This window comes from Acomys minous, assembly GCF_964271855.1.
Source record: "Acomys minous genome assembly, chromosome: 11".
Lineage (NCBI taxonomy): Eukaryota > Metazoa > Chordata > Mammalia > Rodentia > Muridae > Acomys > Acomys minous.
The window spans coordinates 74571251-74590722 of NC_140492.1; the positions used below are offsets into that span (position 1 = coordinate 74571251).

Consider the following 19472-nt stretch of genomic DNA (forward strand, 5'->3'; position numbering starts at 1 on the left):
GAGCCAGCCAGCCTAGAGCCAGCCAGCCAGCCTAGAGCCAGCCAGCCAGCCTAGGGCCAGCCAGCCTAGGGCCAGCCAGCCTAGAGCCAGCCAGCCTAGAGCCAGCCAGCCAGCCTAGGGCCAGCCAGCCAGCCTAGAGCCAGCCAGCCTAGAGCCAGCCAGCCTAGGGCCAGCCAGCCAGCCTAGGGCCAGCCAGCCAGCCTAGAGCCAGCCAGCCAGCCTAGGGCCAGCCAGCCTAGAGCCAGCCAGCCTAGAGCCAGCCAGCCAGCCTAGGGCCAGCCAGCCAGCCTAGAGCCAGCCAGCCAGCCTAGGGCCAGCCAGCCTAGAGCCAGCCAGCCAGCCTAGGGCCAGCCAGCCTAGAGCCAGCCAGCCTAGAGCCAGCCAGCCTAGAGCCAGCCAGCCAGCCTAGGGCCAGCCAGCCAGCCTAGAGCCAGCCAGCCAGCCTAGGGCCAGCCAGCCAGCCTAGAGCCAGCCAGCCTAGAGCCAGCCAGCCAGCCTAGGGCCAGCCAGCCAGCCTAGGGCCAACCTACTCATTAAGATCCTTCTCCTTGGGACATGACAATAAAGCAAGACAGTGTCAGCTTAGCGCTCAGTACACTGGCATGTGCTCATTTTCAAATTTCCTGCCACATGCCTCGGAGCTACAGAGAGGGATCCAAGAATGCTGACACCTCAGAGACACATGCCTGAGCACACTGATGGCACTTCCCGTCCACCAGCAGTCAGTAACTGGGCGAGGCTGGGGACCGGAGGTGGGGGTGGGGAGTTTGGAAAGCTTCAGGCCTTGGGGTGCTGTGATGCCATTCACCTCTCAGAGATCAAATTGCAAGGCTCCTGATTGTAACAGTGTTCACTGGCAGCACACAGTAGTCGCAGGTACATTGATGTCTGCAGGGAGCAGCGGGAGCCTAGAAGCCTGCCTGTGTTCCTGTGGCCCAGATAAGGACAGAAGCAGGGAACCAGCTCCACACAGTTGCTCTCTGACTTCTACACACGCCCAGTGGTACATGTACACCGCTACCCTACACACATTACACACACACACACACACACACACACACACACACACACACACACACAGTGAATACTCTTTAGGCTCACTATTCACACGTGCCATTGACAATTGCAGTGAGAAAGTGTGCGCCGGAGCTCCCCTCTATGACGTTCATGTGCAGAGGCCATGGCACCTTAATCCAACAGGAACATTTCTAAGCCGCCCTGACTGGGTTTTGGGTGTCTTTCTCCAGTGGGTCTCTTCCATGCTGCCACTTGCCGGTTCCTAAGTTGTTTTAGGTGTTTATTTTGCTGTGCCCATTGGAATCCTTCAAGTACTGGAAGGTACTGCCGTAGTGTTTATCTTGAGCCTTCTTCAGAAATACAGTAATTTGTTGAAAGGATTATGAAACTGAACTGACCCGAGGTTTTACAGTCTGGGTCTGATTATAATATGAAAATAAATATACAAAAAGGGAAATTAGAATTTAGATTATTATGTAAAAGTTGAGTATGCATGTGCCTACTCTTTAGGTGTCCTAAGAAGCCTGTATTATAAGCAACCAAAATATTCATTTGAACCAATCATCTTATCTTTATTACGGCAGGATAGTATCTTTGTTATGGCTGTGCTATAGTTAAATTGCACGGAGCTAGCCAGCGTCACCCTTCTATCCCACCCACAGGGTTCTCTCCCTCTCACTACATTTTGAAATACTTTCTTGGGGTTTTGAAATATACTGTGTCCTTTTTTGGGGCGTCCTCACAATGAGGCCCATTATGAAACAACTCTGCAGTTCCTGTTTTTATGCATTTGCCATGTCCGTCTAACACAAGATGCATGCCTGCTATCTAACTGCAGACTGATAAGAATCTCACCTCCAAATGACTGATGTAATTCCCTTTCCTCAAGAGGCAGGAGATAAATCGATTGGAAGAGAAACAGGAGCTGCTAGCTGTTTTTTGAAAAGAATATTTTATGGGGTGTGGTGAGTACTGCTATTTTATGACCACGGTTTCAGAACAATCTCAGGAGAGAACAACAGAATTTTGGGGGTATACAGACTGGGTGGCTGGCATGTGGCTTCATCAGTATGAATTGATTAAGAATATTTCCACTATGATTTAAAGTTATTCTGACCCTTCATCAGAAAAGTTCTATGCTGCCATTTCTTTCTTTGCTTAATATGTGTTATTTCTTGTTTTCATTATCCAAGATCTAGTTGAAGGAGCAGCCGTTTTCTCTGTGGTTCATAGGATAACAGTGTTTCCCAACAGCTGTAGAAGTGAGTTAAAAAGACCAGAGTCAAGCCGGGCGTGGTAATCCCAGCCCTCGGGAGGCCCAGGCGGATCGCTGTGAGTTCAAGGCCAGCCTGGTCTACAAAGTGAGTCCAGGACAGCCAAGGCTACATAGAGAAACCCTGTCTGGAAAAACCAAACCAAACCAACAAACAAGAAAACCTGTGGTCTTTATCATCATTCTCCCCCCTGGAGGCTTTTGAGAAATCACGTCTGATATATCAGAATCTGAAGTCTGGTTTGTTTGACCAGATTTTCTTAATATTTTACTTAATCTTACATTCTTATTTTATATTATAATATATAAAATATATAATATATAATATAATAATAAGAATATTATCTTATAATCTTATATTTTCGTATTTAACCAACTAACCAAACGCACAGAACAAAAAACAATTTATGTGAATATATTCGTTTAGGAAAAAAAAAAGTTTTTCAACATTCATTTTTGCCGAGCAAGAAAGGGAGAGAAGCAGGCCTCCAGGCATATCTGGTGTCGCGTGCTGGTAAAGCTTGGAGGCTCTCCTGAGCTCCTGTGCTCCTGCAAAGCCAGGACTGCAGTGTTGGTGGACCTGGGTGCTTCTCATAACTCCGTCATATATTATTATGTCATCGTTCAAGCTACTAAAAGTTCTCTGGAAATTTTCCTGTCAGGCATTTTATGATGTTGCGTGACAGGCTAGTTAGTGCCTTGATTGTAACACGTTCTGTGTTGTAATTTTGGCTTACGGATAATGTTGAGAAGAACACTGGTGTTTCAGGTTACCTTGCAAGGTGCCTTAGGACAAAGCCCCATTATTACTTAAACTCTTGATTTTAAAATAGTAACAGTACCTGACCTTAAATATATGAGTCGATAGTGTATTCAGATTTCATTTGAAGTTGCAGACCTCACTTTTTCTGAAACTGTCACATCCTCATGTGCCCACAAGCCTGTGCTTTCTCCATACTGACAACGCAGAGTGAGACACAGAGGGGACATTTGCAGACAGGACCGATTTCAGTGGCAACTCTGGCATTTCGATTAAGAGTTCTGTCGTTTGACATTACCAGAATCAACTTAAATTCAGTGTGTTGTTGTTGTTGTTTGTGGTTTAACTTAATTACTTCTAACATAGACCATGTTTTCTGTTTCATTCTGTTTCTCCTAATACAGTGCTCTCAGGGCAGAACAGGAATGTGAGAATTTGTCAGTCACTCAGAGTTGTTTTTACTAACAAGTGGGCTTTTGTGGGATTTTAGTGTTCTGGAGAATGAAGACAAAATGGTGTCATGTTGCCCAATGGAAGCAAACTGTTTTTGAAGGTGAGAATAGCCCTTCAGTGAAAGATTATGGGGCTTTGGGTTATGGTCTCTCTAATTAGGTTAAAATAGAATATCAATACAGCGGTCCATCCAGACAGTTCTTTACTGTAGTGTTTGATGTGTTCTGTAGCCTATACATAACCTGTATACATCAAGAATCTTTGACTTTTCATTCATAAATTTCCATTGGTTTTTTTCTCAGTAACTAATTTGATCTTTAAGTAAGTATTAAGACAAACAGGTACATGCATAAGACTTGGATCTGGCTATGATGCAGCAATAAATGTTGAAGAACTTCCTTGCAATTGAAAAACAAAACCATAGGCCCAGTTAAAGGACTAAGCAGGTAGAGGCACTGCTGTTATGCCTGGCTACCCATGTTTCATTCCAGGCACCCAAGGAGAAGGCAAGAATAGACTTCCACAAACTGTCCTCTGACCTCCATATGCCATGGTTTGTGCATGTGTACATATGAACACAGATACACACACAGAGGCAATAAAATTTTATATTTATAAATAAAATTATTTCAATAGCATATTCTACAGTTGCCTGCAACATATAAGCTATTGCACCTATATTAGACTATATATTAGAAAAGTCTAAAGTCATTGGTGCAAGAATCTGTTATAAACCTAGAGGAAGCAAATTAACTCTACCTAGAAAAAAAGCAGTGGTAAGCATGAAAATTAAAACTATACTATAGAGAAAATAAAAGAAGCAAAAGGTAATCTCTTGGGAAAGCTTGATAAAATTGATAAATCCCTATCCAGGCATTAGAAATGACAGGAAACAATCCTGATGTTTGTATTCTACTTAGCTGTAAGTGACTTTATGTCAGTGAATCCTGCAACATATGTGAAATAGACCATACATAAGACTGGGGCATAGGCTAGGGTAGAGTGCTTCCAGTATGCACAGGCCCTGGATTTAATCCCTACCATGACCTGTAGGACATATGTACTTGGGAAAACAATACAGAAGCAGAGACTGAACATTGAAATTGCTCTAAGTCTGCTAAACAAATTGAATTTGTATTTAAAAGATATTAAGTGTGGTTTGCCATGACACTAACAGACCACATTTGAGAGCCTGTCAGGCTGTGTCCTGTGAGCAAGTTAGCACAGCAGTCTTGATCAATGTTTGTCCACCATAATCGATTAAGTGACATGGCACAAACGAGGAGTATTCTCTTTGGGGAAAACAACTGATAATTAACTAATTCTTTCTTTAATTAGGAACATTTGATCTTTTCTATAGCTTACTTCAGAAAATGTATGTTTCTCCTAAGGAGAGAGAGCTTCAGTTTTTGTGTTTGTTAAATTATATGTGAATAAGTGTTTGCTGGGATTTCCTTCCTGAACGTATAAATCAGGCTGAGTGTAAGTACAGTTATACTGTTTATGGACATGCTGAAATAGCAATTTGGTTTTTGGTCCTAGAAGAGAAAGATGAATGAAGTATCTATCTATATCTATATCTATATCTATATTTATATCTATCTATATCTATATATCTAATCTGTACAAGAAGGAATCTCTTCTCACTTACATTGTCTTCTGTTCAAGCACCAAATTAGAGGGATAGGATACAGTTCAGTTAGCAGAGGATTTCCTTTTATGCCTTAAGCCCTGGGATCTGTATCACTAGTACCTCATAAACACAGCTTGTTAGCACATCTTGTAACTCCAGCAAACAAGAGGTAGAGGCAGGAGGAGGAGAAATTCTAATCGCCCAGTGTACGGTTCTAGATTATATAAGAAATCAGGCTGAGCAAGCCATGAAGAGCAAGTCAGTAGACATCGCTGCTCCATGTCCTCCGAGGTTCCTGCCTCCAGGTTCCTGCCTTGAGTTCCTGCCTTGACTTACCTGGATGATGAACTACAGCTATAATGAAATAAAACCATTCTTTACCAAGTTGCTTTTGTCCAGGATGTTTCAACACCTGAACAATAGAAAAGCCAACAACTAAAAACTTGGTACCAGGTCAAAGGTCATTGCTCTGACAGACCTGACCTTGTTTTTGGAAGGACTGTAATATGACATTTGAACTTTGGGCTAGAAAAGCTGCTAAGTGTGCTGAGCTCAGTGAGCTGTTCTGTGGGTGCTTGGAAGATTAAAAAGGTAGAAAGGACTGCAGCCAGTGGAGGCATTGCTTGTGAAGGGTTAGAGGGAAGGAAGCAAACGCTGTATCGGGGTTGTTTGTGTGGTATTTTGAATTAAGAGCCACTAAAGCGAAATCTGCACTTTACTAGAACAATTGATGCTGGTCAGCTGGAGCTGAGAAACTAGTGATTAAGAAGAGTCCAGCATCGTTGGCTAGTCTGAGACTACTTCTTCAAAGATAGCACATAGAAGCCGTGGTCCCGAGAGGGCAGAGCTGTATCTCATGCTGGCAGCTGACCTTGGTAACCTGTAGAGTCACCCACATGGGGCTGCTTTTGAAGGTATGAGGGGGGTCAAGGAGAGCAGCTGAGGTTTGGTGCTGTGTGGTAGGGCTGGAGCCCCTGAGCAGAGGCCGCGAGAGGCCGTTATTGAAGGTGCAACCTTAGTTGCAGTAGAAGCGCCAGGGCTGAAGGTGCCTTAGAGCCTAGGAGAGGCGATGGTGAAGGCTCAGCCCAGCGACAGAAGCCCTAGAACCTTGGAGATGCCTGTAACACGCAGAGAACACCAGACACAGTGGCAGCCATTGAGTGCAGCAGCCTGAGCCTGTGGGACAAGCTGTGTGTGGCAAGTCCTTTGGAGGCCATGAGTCACAGACGCTGTCTCACAGTGAGCTTTAACACTGTTGACCATGAGTCACAGAAGTCTGACAGTGAGCTTTAACACTGTTGACCACGAGTCACACAAGTCTGACAGTGAGCTTTAACACTGTTGACCGCGAGTCACAGAAGTCTGACAGTGAGCTTTAACACTGTTGACCGCGAGTCACACAAGTCTGACAGTGAGCTTTAACACTGTTGACCGCGAGTCACACAAGTCTGACAGTGAGCTTTAACACTGTTGACCAAGAGTCACAGAAGTCTTGACAGTGAGCTTTAACACTGTTGACCGAGAGTCACAGAAGTCTTGACAGTGAGCTTTAACACTGTTGACCGCGAGTCACACAAGTCTGACAGTGAGCTTTAACACTGTTGACCATGAGTCACACAAGTCTGACAGTGAACTTGAACACTGTTGAACTTTTTTTTTTTTTTGAGACAGGGTTTCCCTGTGTAGCCTTGGCTGTCCTAGACTCGCTTTGTAGACCAGGCTGGCCTTGAACTCACAGAGATCCACCTGCCTCTGTCTCTCAAGTGCTGGGATTAAAGGCGTGTGCCACCACGCCCGGCAACACTGTTGAACTTTTACTAGGATTTGAGGGATTTCAGTTCTTCCCTCTTAGAATAAGAAAGTATTCAATTTGTTTTGTTTGTTTGTTTGATAAGAACCTATAGTTATGAGAATTTGAATATTCAAGAAAGAGTCTGAACTTATAAAACATTTGAAAATTTAAAGACTATGCACTTTTTCTAGGTTGAAATGTTTTATATTTAGTATCAACATTAATATAAGATCAGGGAGATGTGGTGGCACTCAGAGGAAGAGTAAATAGGCTACCAGAGAGAGACTGAAGGTGTCTTATGTGTCTTTTCCATCACTGAGATGAAACATCGTGCCTGTGGTGGTTTAAATGGCAATGACCTCCATAGGTTCATATATTCGAACACTTAATCACCAGGGAGTGACACTATTTGGAAGAATTAGAAGGAATAGGAGGTGTGGGCTTGTTTGAGGAAGCATTTTGTGTGTGGGGCGGGGTGAGCTTTCAGGTGTCCAAGGCTCATACACAGCCCTCTTTTTCTCTCTCTGCTTGGTGATCAAGATATAGCTCTCAGCTCCTGCCGGCACGCTCTCTGAAGCCGTGAGCGAGCCCCCACGTAAATGTGTTCTCAGTAAGAGCTGCAATAGAGCCATAAAGCACCGAGCGAAGCAGCCCAGGGAGGAGGAGATGGTTTGTTTCATCTTACAGTCTGTAGTTCGTTATCCAGGCAAGTCAGAGCAGGACCCTGGAGGCAGGAACAGATGCAGAGTTCATTGAGGAATGCTGCTGTTATTGGCTTGCTTTTCAGTGCTTGTTCAGGCTACTTGCTTGCTTTCTTCTTTCTTTCTTTCTTTTTCTTTTTTTTTTTTTTTTTTTTTTTTTTTGAGACAGAGTCTCTCTGTGTTAGCTTTGGCTATCCTGGACTTGCTTTGTAGACCAGGCTGGCCTCGAACTCACAGCAATCTGCCTGCCTCTGCCTCCCGAGTGCTGGGATTAAAGGCGTGCACCACCACTTCCAGCCTGCTTTCTTATACCATTCCGGACCACCCAGCCAGGTGTCACACCATTTCTTGAGGGATAAGACCTCCCACATCAATCATCAGTCAAGAAAATTTACAATGGGCTAGTCCAGTGGGGGGCATGTTCTCAGCTGAGGTTCCCTCTTCCAAAATGATACTATTCTGTGTTAAGTTGACATAAAAAATAGCCTCCTATTCCTTCTAATTCTTCCAAATAGTGTCACTCCCTGGTGATTAAGTGTTCAAATATATGAGCCTATGGAGGTCATTGTCATTTAAACCACCACAGGCATGATGTTTTATCACAGTGATGGAAAAGACACATAAGACACCTTCTTTTTTTCTGACACGTGTGGTTCAGTGAGGGCTTTGTCATACATACATGCGTTGGTATAGCATAGTGACCTATATCCAGGCTTTGTTGTTTATAAACCAGGTTCAAATTTCAGTGGTAAAATACATAACAAAGTCCCTGAAATCTGTGACTCAGCCTTCATACTTGATAATCTGACAATAAAGACAATATCTACCTGAGTTTTAAGCAGTTGTGAAGTTTTTATTACAGCACGTGACACATCGTAAGAACTGAATATATTGTGCACCCCTATTAATAATACACCATACACTTTTGGGTTTTGCCATATGATTTTTTTTTGTGTGGTGGATAACTATTGTTAAGGTTTGTATGTGGTGTTCCCTTAAAGTTCATGTATTGGATGAAGGTCATATGTTCAGAAATGGGGCTTTGAGTAGTGACTGAATTTTGAGAATGCTAACCTGACTGGATTATTAGAAAGGTAGGCTAGGTGGGGGAAACAGGTCACTGGATGTGTGGGTGTTAGTTAAGGTATTTCGTGCCCCCAGGTTGACTGGTTTCTCTCCCCTGCCTCCTCCGATCCCCAGTCTCTCCATCTCTGCTCCCCCCCCCCCATACCATTGCAGTAAACAGCTTTGATTCACCACTTGTTTTCATCTTGGTTTTCTGTTTCAGAACAGGCCCCTACAGGCGGTTTGTTTTGTACCTTGTTTTTGTTTATTCATGTGTTTATTACTTTTAACCCAAAGCAACATAATAGCCTGTACAAGATATGGATATTATTAGTTATATAATTTAATACAATATTGGATTCTTAGGATACCTCTAGGTTTGCAATAGAGGAAAAATTTATATAAGGCCTTTTTTTTTTTTGTTTTGTTTTTTTTTTTTTGTTTTTGTTTTTAATTTACGCCACATGTTTGTTTAGTGTTCTGTGTATAATACCCTTGGCACTGGAACCCAGAGTTTCAGATAGCATGCATGGCCGCGGACATGAGGGTTCCCCAGGGTGCAGGGAAGACGTGTACAGGTGCGTCCCTCTGGCCAGGGGTGAACATCACCCAAGTTACTGAGACTGTGGTGAGACGGCACAATGCCAGGCTTTACCTCGAAATCTCAGAGAAGGCAGAAAAAAGTTGTAGGAAGCAGAAGTTCCTGGAGCCCATTATTTGGGCCTCTTAATAAAACCGGAGGCAGAATGCAGCTAGGGACTTACTGAGGAAGCCAGGAGAGAGTCCGTGTGTCTTAGCCGGGTAATGGGGTGTAGAGAAGGTAACGGATGGCTGGACTGGAAGGAACTGCAGCATGTGGCACTTGGCTTGGGTATGGGGTCTCAGGGTTAGACGGACAAGTATAGTTTCCTGTTTGGGTCAGGATGGCTGCAGTGTAGCAGAATCTGGACTCATCTCGGAAGTAAACGTCTCGGTACGCCTGGAAGGCAGTCTCTAGATGGAGTTAATTGAGGTTGAAGAATGGCTCAGCACTGCGGCACCATTCTGTGGGGAGGTAAAAGCAGCCGAGCAGGAAGTCATCTCAGCTCCCTGACTGTGGATGCAGCATGGCAGCCGTCTCACTGCTGTTCCATCCGCACTCCTTTCCGCCATGGCAGGCCTCATTCTCAAACTGGGGTACAAAATAAGTCCTCCCCCCCCCCTTAAGTTGCTTTTTATCAGGTACTTGGTTATGGCAATTAGAAGGTAAGGAACAGCATTCCTAGGGGGTTAGCTTGAGTGCTGAAGGGATAGGGTCGCCATTTTGTAGCTGTGTAAGTTGCACAACACCGGGGCTGTGTAGAAAGTCAGAAGTGGATTGTGGATTGTGGAGTGCTGGATGTGAGTTGTTTATTAACCACGTAGAGAGAGTCAATAGAGAGTCCTCAGGGCTTGCCTTAGAGTAGTAGGCTTGGGAAATGAGTGTATGCTTATTTATAACGAGTTTTAGAAGCTTGAGATGGTCAATGATTTTAACTGCCTTCCTATTGCTTCTTTTACATAACATCTTCTTTGATATTTTCAGCTTCTTTAAAAAATTCATATAAGCAGAAAGGGTATAAGAGTGGCACACGCCTGTAACATCGGAGACAGAGGCAAGTGGATCTCTGTGAGTTCAAGGCCAGCCTGGTCTACAAAATGAATCAAGGACAGCCAGGGCTACACAGAGAAACCCTGTCTCGGAAAAACAAACAAACAAACAAACAAAGAGAATGGATTATGCAGGCAATATGATCAAAAACATTATATTGTATATAAATTAAAAGAATAAATAAGTTTAAAACATTATAAATAAACTTCTTAAGTATATTGAAGCTCCCCAACTTAGGATCTTTGAAGTGTACCTAAGAATCTTTCAACACCTTGTATTCACTTAAATGATTTCTTATAGTAAGAGTTTATGCTTTTCCCCCCCTCCCAAATAGCTCATCTACATTTCTTGACGATATTATGTCTAGTTTTCTTCTTTTTTCTTTCTTTTTCTTTTTCTCTTTGTAGTCATTGTTTGCAAACTAAGTCTTGCTAAAATGTTTTTTGGTTTTTTTTTTCCTAAAACTAAACTTCTGACACTTTAAAAGAAGCATCTTACTTGGTCCCTCTGGTTATTTTTATAGGGATAAGTTTATTCCAGCTTCAAGTAATATTTATATTTTTCCTTCTAATATCTGTATTATATTTCTTTTTCATGCCAAGAAAAGAACCCTGAAGTATGTGATACAGAGTGCTGATAAAGGAGTCGGTTAAACCTGCAGTGTCGATGCACTAGATGCACTTCGTTTTCTTTTGGTGTTTATCCTAAATTTTTTATCTTGTATTTTAAAATGTTTACTCATGCCATTTTGAGTGCCCATGGGCATGAATCATTCCCTGTATGTGTTTTCTGTGTGGTATGCTTGATTTTTTTTCAGCCATCATCTTCCAAGGATTAATCTCTGATGTGTTAGTGAACAGCACTAAGTAGTGGAGACAAGTAGAAAAGGGCAGTTTTCCTGCTGAGTCAGCACTAACCTTCATGAATGCAGAAATAAATTAAAGCCATTCAGTACAAAACCAAGGCATTGCAGCTTATCATGAGTGAGTAAGACTCTAGGTAGATTTAGATTTTAAAATAATCAGAGCCTCTCCTCTCATTCAATATAGAACAAAAAATAACTCACGGTTTTCTTCTAAAACAAATTAATTTTTTTAAACTTGATTTTATTTCCAAAATAAGATGTTCTATGTATTTGTTTTTAAACCCCTTAAAAATATAAAACCAGCTTTCCATTCTGATGGGGATTATAGATCAAAAACTGACCTGCTGATGCAGCTTAGTTTTCTACGACGTGCTATCTTGACTTTGCAAGTGAACTTTCAGGTTTTTTGTTTGTGCAGTTAAGTTTCTGCGACCTTTCCTCCTAAGGGAGTAGACCGGCCTCTCTGAAACATTAGGACTTTGTCCTGGCAGCGGTCAACTTGCAGAAAGCTTTTAGTCGGTCAGCACTGCCTGGTTTAAATAGCCAAACACCTGCTGAGCAAGCCCTGTGCGTGGCTGTGCACTTTCTTCACTTGGGCTTCGCGGGGCGGGAGCACAAAGACTAGGATTGTTCCCCCAATAAGCCCGAGTCAGATACTTCTACCAATCGCCTGAGGAGGGCTGGTTACCATGGAATCCGCCATCTGTTCACTCCCCGCTGCCGGAATGTGATTATCCTTGCTGGGCTGGGAACGTGGGGTTAGCAGGGAGCTGTGAAGTGTGAGGTTATCTGCAGTGCCCTGGGCCACTGGGAGGCTTCGTTTGGCTCACTGGAAGAACAAATGAAGGGAGTCGGTCTCCAGCCATTTGTGACGTGTAACCACAAGGAGTAAATCGGCTTTTCTAAGGTAAGTAGCTGGTGGCATTGCGTATCCAGTTTGTACCGCATTTGGTGTGAGTATCTTCTCTCTGTGGTCAAGGAAAGGAAGCCCTAAGCTCTTTGGTAAGAACCTCCCCCGCCCCGCCTGCCCCACCCCACCCCATGCTTGCACACTTGCCTTTTATTGATTTAGACAGCCTGTACCATTATATGTCAGAATTGTTCGGCAACGTTTAAAACTATTTCCTGCCTGTGAGCTTGTACTGCGGTCCTTGCATGTGGCAAACAGACAGTCATCTTGTAATGGCTTCTACAGTGAATTACACCAGTGTTCTTGCTCAAGTACACCCACGGCCACAGCCCGGGCAGTGCTCGCTCTCATTTGAGAAATGACTCCCGTCAGCGGCGTTTGTAGATTATATTAAAATGAAGGTCTGTGCTGGGCCACATGTGTTAAGTGTGATGCTGGTGTAAGTGCTTCTGTCCAGCTTTCAAGGGCCAGAGCATGTGGAAACAATGTGACAGTGCTGTAGTGACAGATGGAGGCTCAGCACGGTGAGGGAGGGGTAAACCAAGGAAGAGGCACTTCCTTTGTCATTGTTACTTCTTTTGGCCATCGCTGCTTAAAATGTGTGTTGCATATTGTCAGCTGCGGGAGGAGATTTTAGTTTTAACAAATGGATGACTGACATTTTTCCTTGTGGCTCAGAGGTTGGTTGGTAACTCAGACAAGGGACTACTATGTCCTTTGTAAAGCAGCATTGTGTCTCCTTCCCCCAAAACTGTGCCCTAAAATACAAAAGTGTAAGACGGAAATAGCCCAATGCTCTGGAGACTTTGTGTCTTTTGTGTCAGTGTTCTTGCCTTTGAAACCCCAGCATTAGCGCCCTGGTTTAGCAGGTCTGCCATTTTATGTTCTGTAGGGAGGGCTGTAATTAAGGCTTTGCCTGTGCAGTTCAGTCAGACTTGAACCCTGTTGTCATCTTGGGTGTTTGTCTTAGTGGGCCAGTGGCCACGCAGAGAGCTAGAGACGGGATGCTCATAGGTGCTGTGCTTTTCTTCTTCTTTTTCTTCTTCTTCTTCTAACAGTATGAAATTAGTTAACCTGGTATTAGTCAAGGACACAGCTTATATTTCATTTGTAGTTCACAAGCCTAACTGTTTCTGTGGATTTCTGGCATTATCTGTAGTTAACTTTGGTGTTCTGCACTTAAATCGAGTTTTTTAAAATATGAAAGTTAATCTAGTACATATTATCTTTAAGAAACACCTTGCAACAATACTAGACATGTGTCTACCTGAAAACTTCCTTAGTAACTATACAAAGTTTCCAGCTAATCTTGTGTGATTCTGAAAAAGTTCTACTAATCAAAATCAATAAATAATTTAAGGTTTCTAAAGCCAAATCATGTGTTCTTGTGATATTACTGTTGCTTTAATTACTCTGTGTCTTGGCAACCTAAAACAGCATGGTGGTGCGATTTGTTTAGTGTGTACCTAGGCCACTAAGAGGGCAATATAAATCTACACTTCACCGGTTGACTGTTTGCGAATGTACTACTGTTTTCCAGTTATCGGCTTCAATTAGCAAGGGGGTAATTGTAAGCAGATGTCTGTCCAGATGTGTAGGCATTGAACGCTATACTTAAAAGCACATTTATTAAGATCCTGCTTGTTTGTTCAAGTTTCTAGCATAACAAATAATTCACACACAAAGTTTGATAAAGTGTGATCAAAATCTTTTAAAAGAATTTTCACTCGGGAAAGGAAACATGGCCTGGGTTGATGTCAAACAGTTCCAGTGCCCAGCTCCCTCACCTCTGAGGGCACAGCACCCTCCATGCCCAAGACAGGTGTGGACTACAGGGAAGAGGGCCATTTCTCTCTAAAGGGTTAAATGAGCAGCCATTCACTCACCTCTGACCTTACAGTGCAATTTTTTATTTTATCTTACGTGAATAGCAACATGACGAATTTTTTCCTTTTCTGTAATTAAAAATATCTATATCTAGGTTCATTTAAGACATATTACATTGAAAGAATAAAAAAGGCTCAAAGTCTTTGTTATATCAACCACTACAAACTTAGCAACCATGGAGGGTGACCTGGACTGAGCCTCTCGAATTGCAGGCCAGTCCATATCGGAGCAATGCTGCTCACTACCCAGACACCCGAAGTTGAGGCACAGAGCCGGCCAGCCGCCCGCTGTTGAGGAGGAGGTTCCGACCTGGTGAGATGTCCGCTGCTCTTCACAGCATTGCCAGACTGACACCCAGCCCTGGTGCCGGCATCTTTCATGAAGACTGAGAATACAGTTCTCGGGCCTGCACTGGCTTTGATTCCCACATCCTCCCACGTGTGGGGACTGCTAGACTTAAGTGGATTTTTTTTTTTGAGCGTTCTGCTATCTCTCCCAATTCTGTCTTTTCAGTACTTCAATGCCATTTAGGAACTATGTGCTTTTTATGTTGGTAAATATATATATATATATATTTTTTGGAGTTATTTTTTAAATAGGAAACAAATAGAAAACTAAATCAATTTCTAAGAGTGACTCAAATATTTCACTATTATGGAAGACAGCAAATCGACCTACTGTGGGTTTTTGCTATTTTATTTTGACACATAATGCCAAAATGCTGACTGACCTAACACGTTCCCATAAAATAGGTCACGGAGCTAATACTAGTAGTTGATTTGAATGACTTTCTTTCTGCTCTTTAAATCTTATTTTATCAAACTTCTGAATTGAATCCTTCTGTCTCTTTAGAGCACTGAGTCGTTGCTTTCTCTCTTTGAGGCCCCTCTGACCTGCCGTGTCCCTCAGCTTGCTGGGATGCTGGCTGGAGCAGAGGCAGGGGTTAGATTAGAAAATCAGTGTGTACTGTCACTGCTAGCAAATGCTGCTCTGCTCACAGACAGGCACTGAGAACTGTGCTATGTGTTTGGTTGGTTGGGTTTTTTCGAGGCTGTTTAAGGTACAGGTACCGAAAAAAAATTTCTTTCCCCTCCTCCATAATTCTGTAGTGTTATGGTTTCATATAATAACTTTGAGTGAACCCCAGAGTCCAGGAGTCAAAGCCAGTTGTCAAGCCAGAACTGTCCCGCAGGCCTCTGCCTCTTTTTTTTTTTTTTTCACATTCACCAAGACAGATGCCGCTGTGTCCTTCGCCAAGGACTTCTTGGCTGGTGGAGTGGCCGCAGCCATCTCCAAGACGGCGGTAGCGCCCATCGAGCTGGTCAAGCTGCTGCTACAGGTGCAGCATGCCAGCAAGCAAATCACGGCAGATAAGCAATACAAGGGCATCATAGACTGCGTGGTTCGTATCCCCAAGGAACAGGGAGTCCTGTCCTTCTGGCGTGGTAACCTGGCCAACGTCATCAGATATTTCCCCACCCAGGCGCTCAACTTTGCCTTCAAAGATAAATACAAGCAGATCTTTCTGGGTGGTGTGGACAAGAGGGCCCAGTTTTGGCGCTACTTTGCAGGGAACCCGGCATCAGGTGGTGCCGCTGGGGCCACATCCCTGTGCTTTGTTTGCCCAGTTGATTTTGCCCGTACCCGTCTAGCAGCTGATGTGGGCAAAGCTGGAGCTGAAAGGGAATTCAAAGGCCTTGGCGACTGCCTGGTTAAGATCTACAAATCTGATGGGATTAAGGGCCTGTACCAAGGCTTTAATGTGTCAGTACAGGGCATTATCATCTACCGAGCTGCCTACTTTGGTATCTATGACACTGCAAAGGGAACGCTTCCGGATCCCAAGAATACTCACATCGTCATCAGCTGGATGACCGCACAGTCTGTCACTGCTATTTGTTGGCCTGACTTCCTGTCCTTTTGACACGGTTCGCCGTCGTATGATGATGCAGTCAGGACGCAAAAGAACAGATATCATGTATACAGGCCCGCGTGACGGCTGGCGGAAGATTTCCGGAAGACCATTGTAGGATGCTAAGCCATGGTTTTCTGTTCCATGGTTTTTGTATTCTCTCTTTTGTTACTATGACCAAAGCATTAGAAGCGAAGGGGCTTGTTTAGGCGTGAGCACCAGAGAGACAGAGTCCGTCATGATGGCGCCAGCCTGCCAGGACACAGAGGGGACGTAGGACGTGCGGCTAAGCTGGGAAACGTCCTCCGGCACGCAATGCACGGTGTGGGAAGGCGCCGCGGCTGCGCAAGGAGGAAGGGCTCGCGCCCGTCCGGAATCAGACTCTTAAGAGTGACATTAGAGTAACGTACACAAGGTCAAAAACCTCAGAAGAGTAATACAGGTTTGCAGTGTTGGAACGCTGAGGTTGAATGTATGAGTGCAGTAGTTAGGAACAGACGTCAGGGCTGTAAGGCACGTGTGGGGGGTGGGAGTTCGCGGCATGAGCTCACTGGAACTTCACACGGGGTGCATTGAGGGCCTGTGTATATTTTGAGGCTATGGCCTTGGCAGATCTGTGTGGGTGCGGGGCCTTGCCATTTCGCCGGGGAGCAGTGGGGAATCTGAATGAAGACAGTGGCACAAGGACGCAGAGGAAGGGACAGGACTTTCTCAAGTTGTAGAAGTATTAGGACTTAGCAATTAATTGGATGTGTGAATTGAATGTGAGTAGATGGAATATTATTAGCTAATACTGGTAACACAAAGAGGAAGTACAATTGAATGCCATATTTGACCCAAAGCTTCAATTTACTTCTTGTTACATATCTAACTGGTCCTGACTGGTATATGAAATGTCTGCTCTTTATATGTTTAATTAAACTTGTTCTTTGATAATTTTGCATAGTGAAAACGGTCACCAACACCCCCTTATGTCCCTGATACCCTAGATTCCATCACTCCCTTCCCTGTGAATCCCTTCCCTACATTCACATCACTTTTAAATTAGTATATAAGGCGTTAGATATCAGCGTGACACATTGTAACAAAGTGTGCTTTGGTGATTGGGTCTTCATCCTCCATTCCACCCACCCCTCACGTCCCAAGGAAGCGCAGTGTTCTCAGTCTGTTGGCCTTTCTCAGCACTGGCAGAAGAACAGAAGGTGACAAGAAGGGAAAGTGAGATTTAAAGATAAGTTTTTAATTATCTTCCTACATCATAACCTCAATTTCTAACATTCATTACCATTTACAATTGTTGACTACAGACGTCTAAACTCCTGCTGTAGGTGAGAGCAGGAAACAGAGTTCACCTGAATTCACAGCGTAAAGCTAATATCCATGTACATTTGTGCAAAGTCTGGACTCTAATGAGTCAGCTACTTGCCATTCATAGCTCAGTTATAAGATACTGAAGCAATGGTAATGCTGAGGACCAAAATGGCTACAAGGTCTTGGTTTTTATTGTAAAATAATAGGACAAAATATTGCCGTTAACTAAACTCCTGAAACATACTCCTAAACTACCACTTTTTCTCAGTTTTTGCATTTTCTTATCTGAGTTCTCACAGTGCTCTGAAGTTTTATCCATCATCACCACACTTGAGGGCAGGGCGGGTCCACTTATAATCATTATTTTATTTTGTTTTAGGTTTGGCGACAAACCACATAGCCTAGAAATATCAAAAGAAAGGAAAGCAGCATCTCACAAATGTCTTGAACTTACTTATAGAAAGTAAGTGTGGATCTAGTCTAAGATCCTGTGAACCTAAGTCAGGGACTCTCCCCTTGCTCCAGTGTCCTAGTGTCCGACAGGTCTCACCTGCTCTCGCTCAGTTCTCCCTCATAATACAGTAGGAGACGGTAGAATCTGCCTCAACTATCTGTGTCCTCCTGGGCGCTTGCCTAAAGCCTCATGGGTGGAAATTGCTAGATAAAGCACTTAATGAAAGAATAAGGAAAAGACTACCTCCTTCTCAGAAATGCCTCAAGTGCTTGAGAATAACCAAGGACTCTGCAGGCTTCATTGGTAGGTCTGGGAAATTACAGCCAACGGTCCTCTTCTTGAATGAGTCGAAGTCTGTGGACACTCTTTTTGCTTTTTCTACCGTTGGCAGACAGGAACTCAGCAGAAGCAAGAACCTGGAAGCAGGAACCGCAGCGGACACCACAGAGGACTGCTGTTGCATTACAGCTTGTTCTGTTTGCCTCCTTAAGCAACCCAGGACTGCCCACAGGGGGCTGCACGCTCCTAGAATCAGGAAAGTGCCCCATAGGCTTCCTACATGCTGATTTTATGGAGTGTTTTCTCGCTTGAGGGTCCCTAGTCCCAAATGATACAAGCCTATGCCAACTTGACAAAAAAATTAAGGAACAGACCTTACTATTCTTTTTTTTTTTTTTTGGTTTTTCGAGACAGAGTCTCTCTGTGTAGCCTTGGCTGTCCTGGACTCACTTTGTAGACCAGGGTGGCCTCGAACTCACAGCGATCCGCCTGCCTCTGCCTCCTAAGTACTGGGATTAAAGGCATGCGCCACCACGCCCAGCCCGACCTTACTATTCTTTTAAGAGTATCTTTGCTGGTATTCAGCATTCTGCTTGTGGTGCCATTTTACATAGTTTGTTTCTTCTCGAGAATTTCTTAAAACCTGGTCCCTCTGGCCAATGTTGAACACAGGGCAAGCAAACAGAAACTGGATTTTTGCAGATGCTTGCGAGTGCATGTGTCTTTTCAATAAAGAAATGAAAGTGAGAATCCAAAGAGAAGGAAGATTTGAATTTAAAAACTTATTTTGAATGTATTTATTATGTAGAAGGACTATTTACTCCTTTAAAATAAGCTGGAGGCAAATGAGCTCCTTTCTTTATTCCCTGTCAGTGGGGTCAAATGTGGAGGTCAAAGGTTAACTTTCAGGAGTCAGTCCTTGTCCTCCACCCTGTGGGGTCTGAGGATGGAATTCAGGTTTTCAGGACCCTTTCTTGCTTAATCAAGATAATTGCACTTATATTCTTATACCACAAGGGATAATAGCTACTTCAATAGCTACTGATTTTATTTTTCACTTAAAAAAAAAGACCTATTTTATTTTTAGTTGTCTGTGTGTGTTGGGGAAGGGAGGGGTTGCACATTTGAGTATGCATAGAGACCAGGAAAGGCTGTTGGATTCTGCAGAGCTGGAATTACAGGCAGTTTCATGATATAGAGCTCATATGAGGCTTTCAGCAAGAACAACAAGCTACCTTAGCCGCTCAGTCATCTGTCACTTTTATTCACTTAGTTTTGTGAGGATTGAACTCACAGCCTGAAGCATGGTAGGTGTGTCCTCTACCACTGAGCTACCCTACCCCAGCACCCCCTATGAGAACTCGACTTTACTGTGTAATTTATTGTTAATTCCAAGTCAGTACATTAGTATAATAACTAAATTTGCCCAAAGCAGAACTGAAACTATTCTCAGAAGCCAGTTAAAAAAGTAATTACATTAGTAAGCAGGAAAAAAAAAAAGACCCCAACAGGCTCTGAAAAGATCCAATG

At 43.6% G+C, this 19472-nt stretch overlaps 2 protein-coding genes across 5 annotated transcripts in view; both read left to right on the plus strand.

The window, feature by feature from the left end:
• FGD4 (FYVE, RhoGEF and PH domain containing 4) overlaps positions 1-19472 on the plus strand; it is a 157157-nt gene that overhangs the window by 31175 nt on the left and 106510 nt on the right. Inside the window, exon 1 of one of the 4 annotated variants that reach the window (XM_084800968.1) lies at positions 1820-1982. The exons of 2 other annotated variants lie outside the window; for them this stretch is intronic. In XM_084800968.1, coding sequence (XP_084657094.1) covers positions 1973-1982 — 10 coding nt within the window. In that variant the 5' untranslated portion in view covers positions 1820-1972. Of the gene's footprint in view, positions 1-1819; positions 1983-11731; positions 12097-19472 lie in introns of those variants that run through there. One more of the 4 variants, XM_084800970.1, reaches the window with a different exon arrangement.
• Positions 15008-16031, plus strand: LOC311608465 (ADP/ATP translocase 2-like; the record flags this gene model as incomplete). The annotated part of the gene is given in 2 exon segments (XM_084800996.1): positions 15008-15883; positions 15885-16031. Coding segments are annotated over 2 exon segments (1008 nt in total). The 3' UTR covers positions 16017-16031.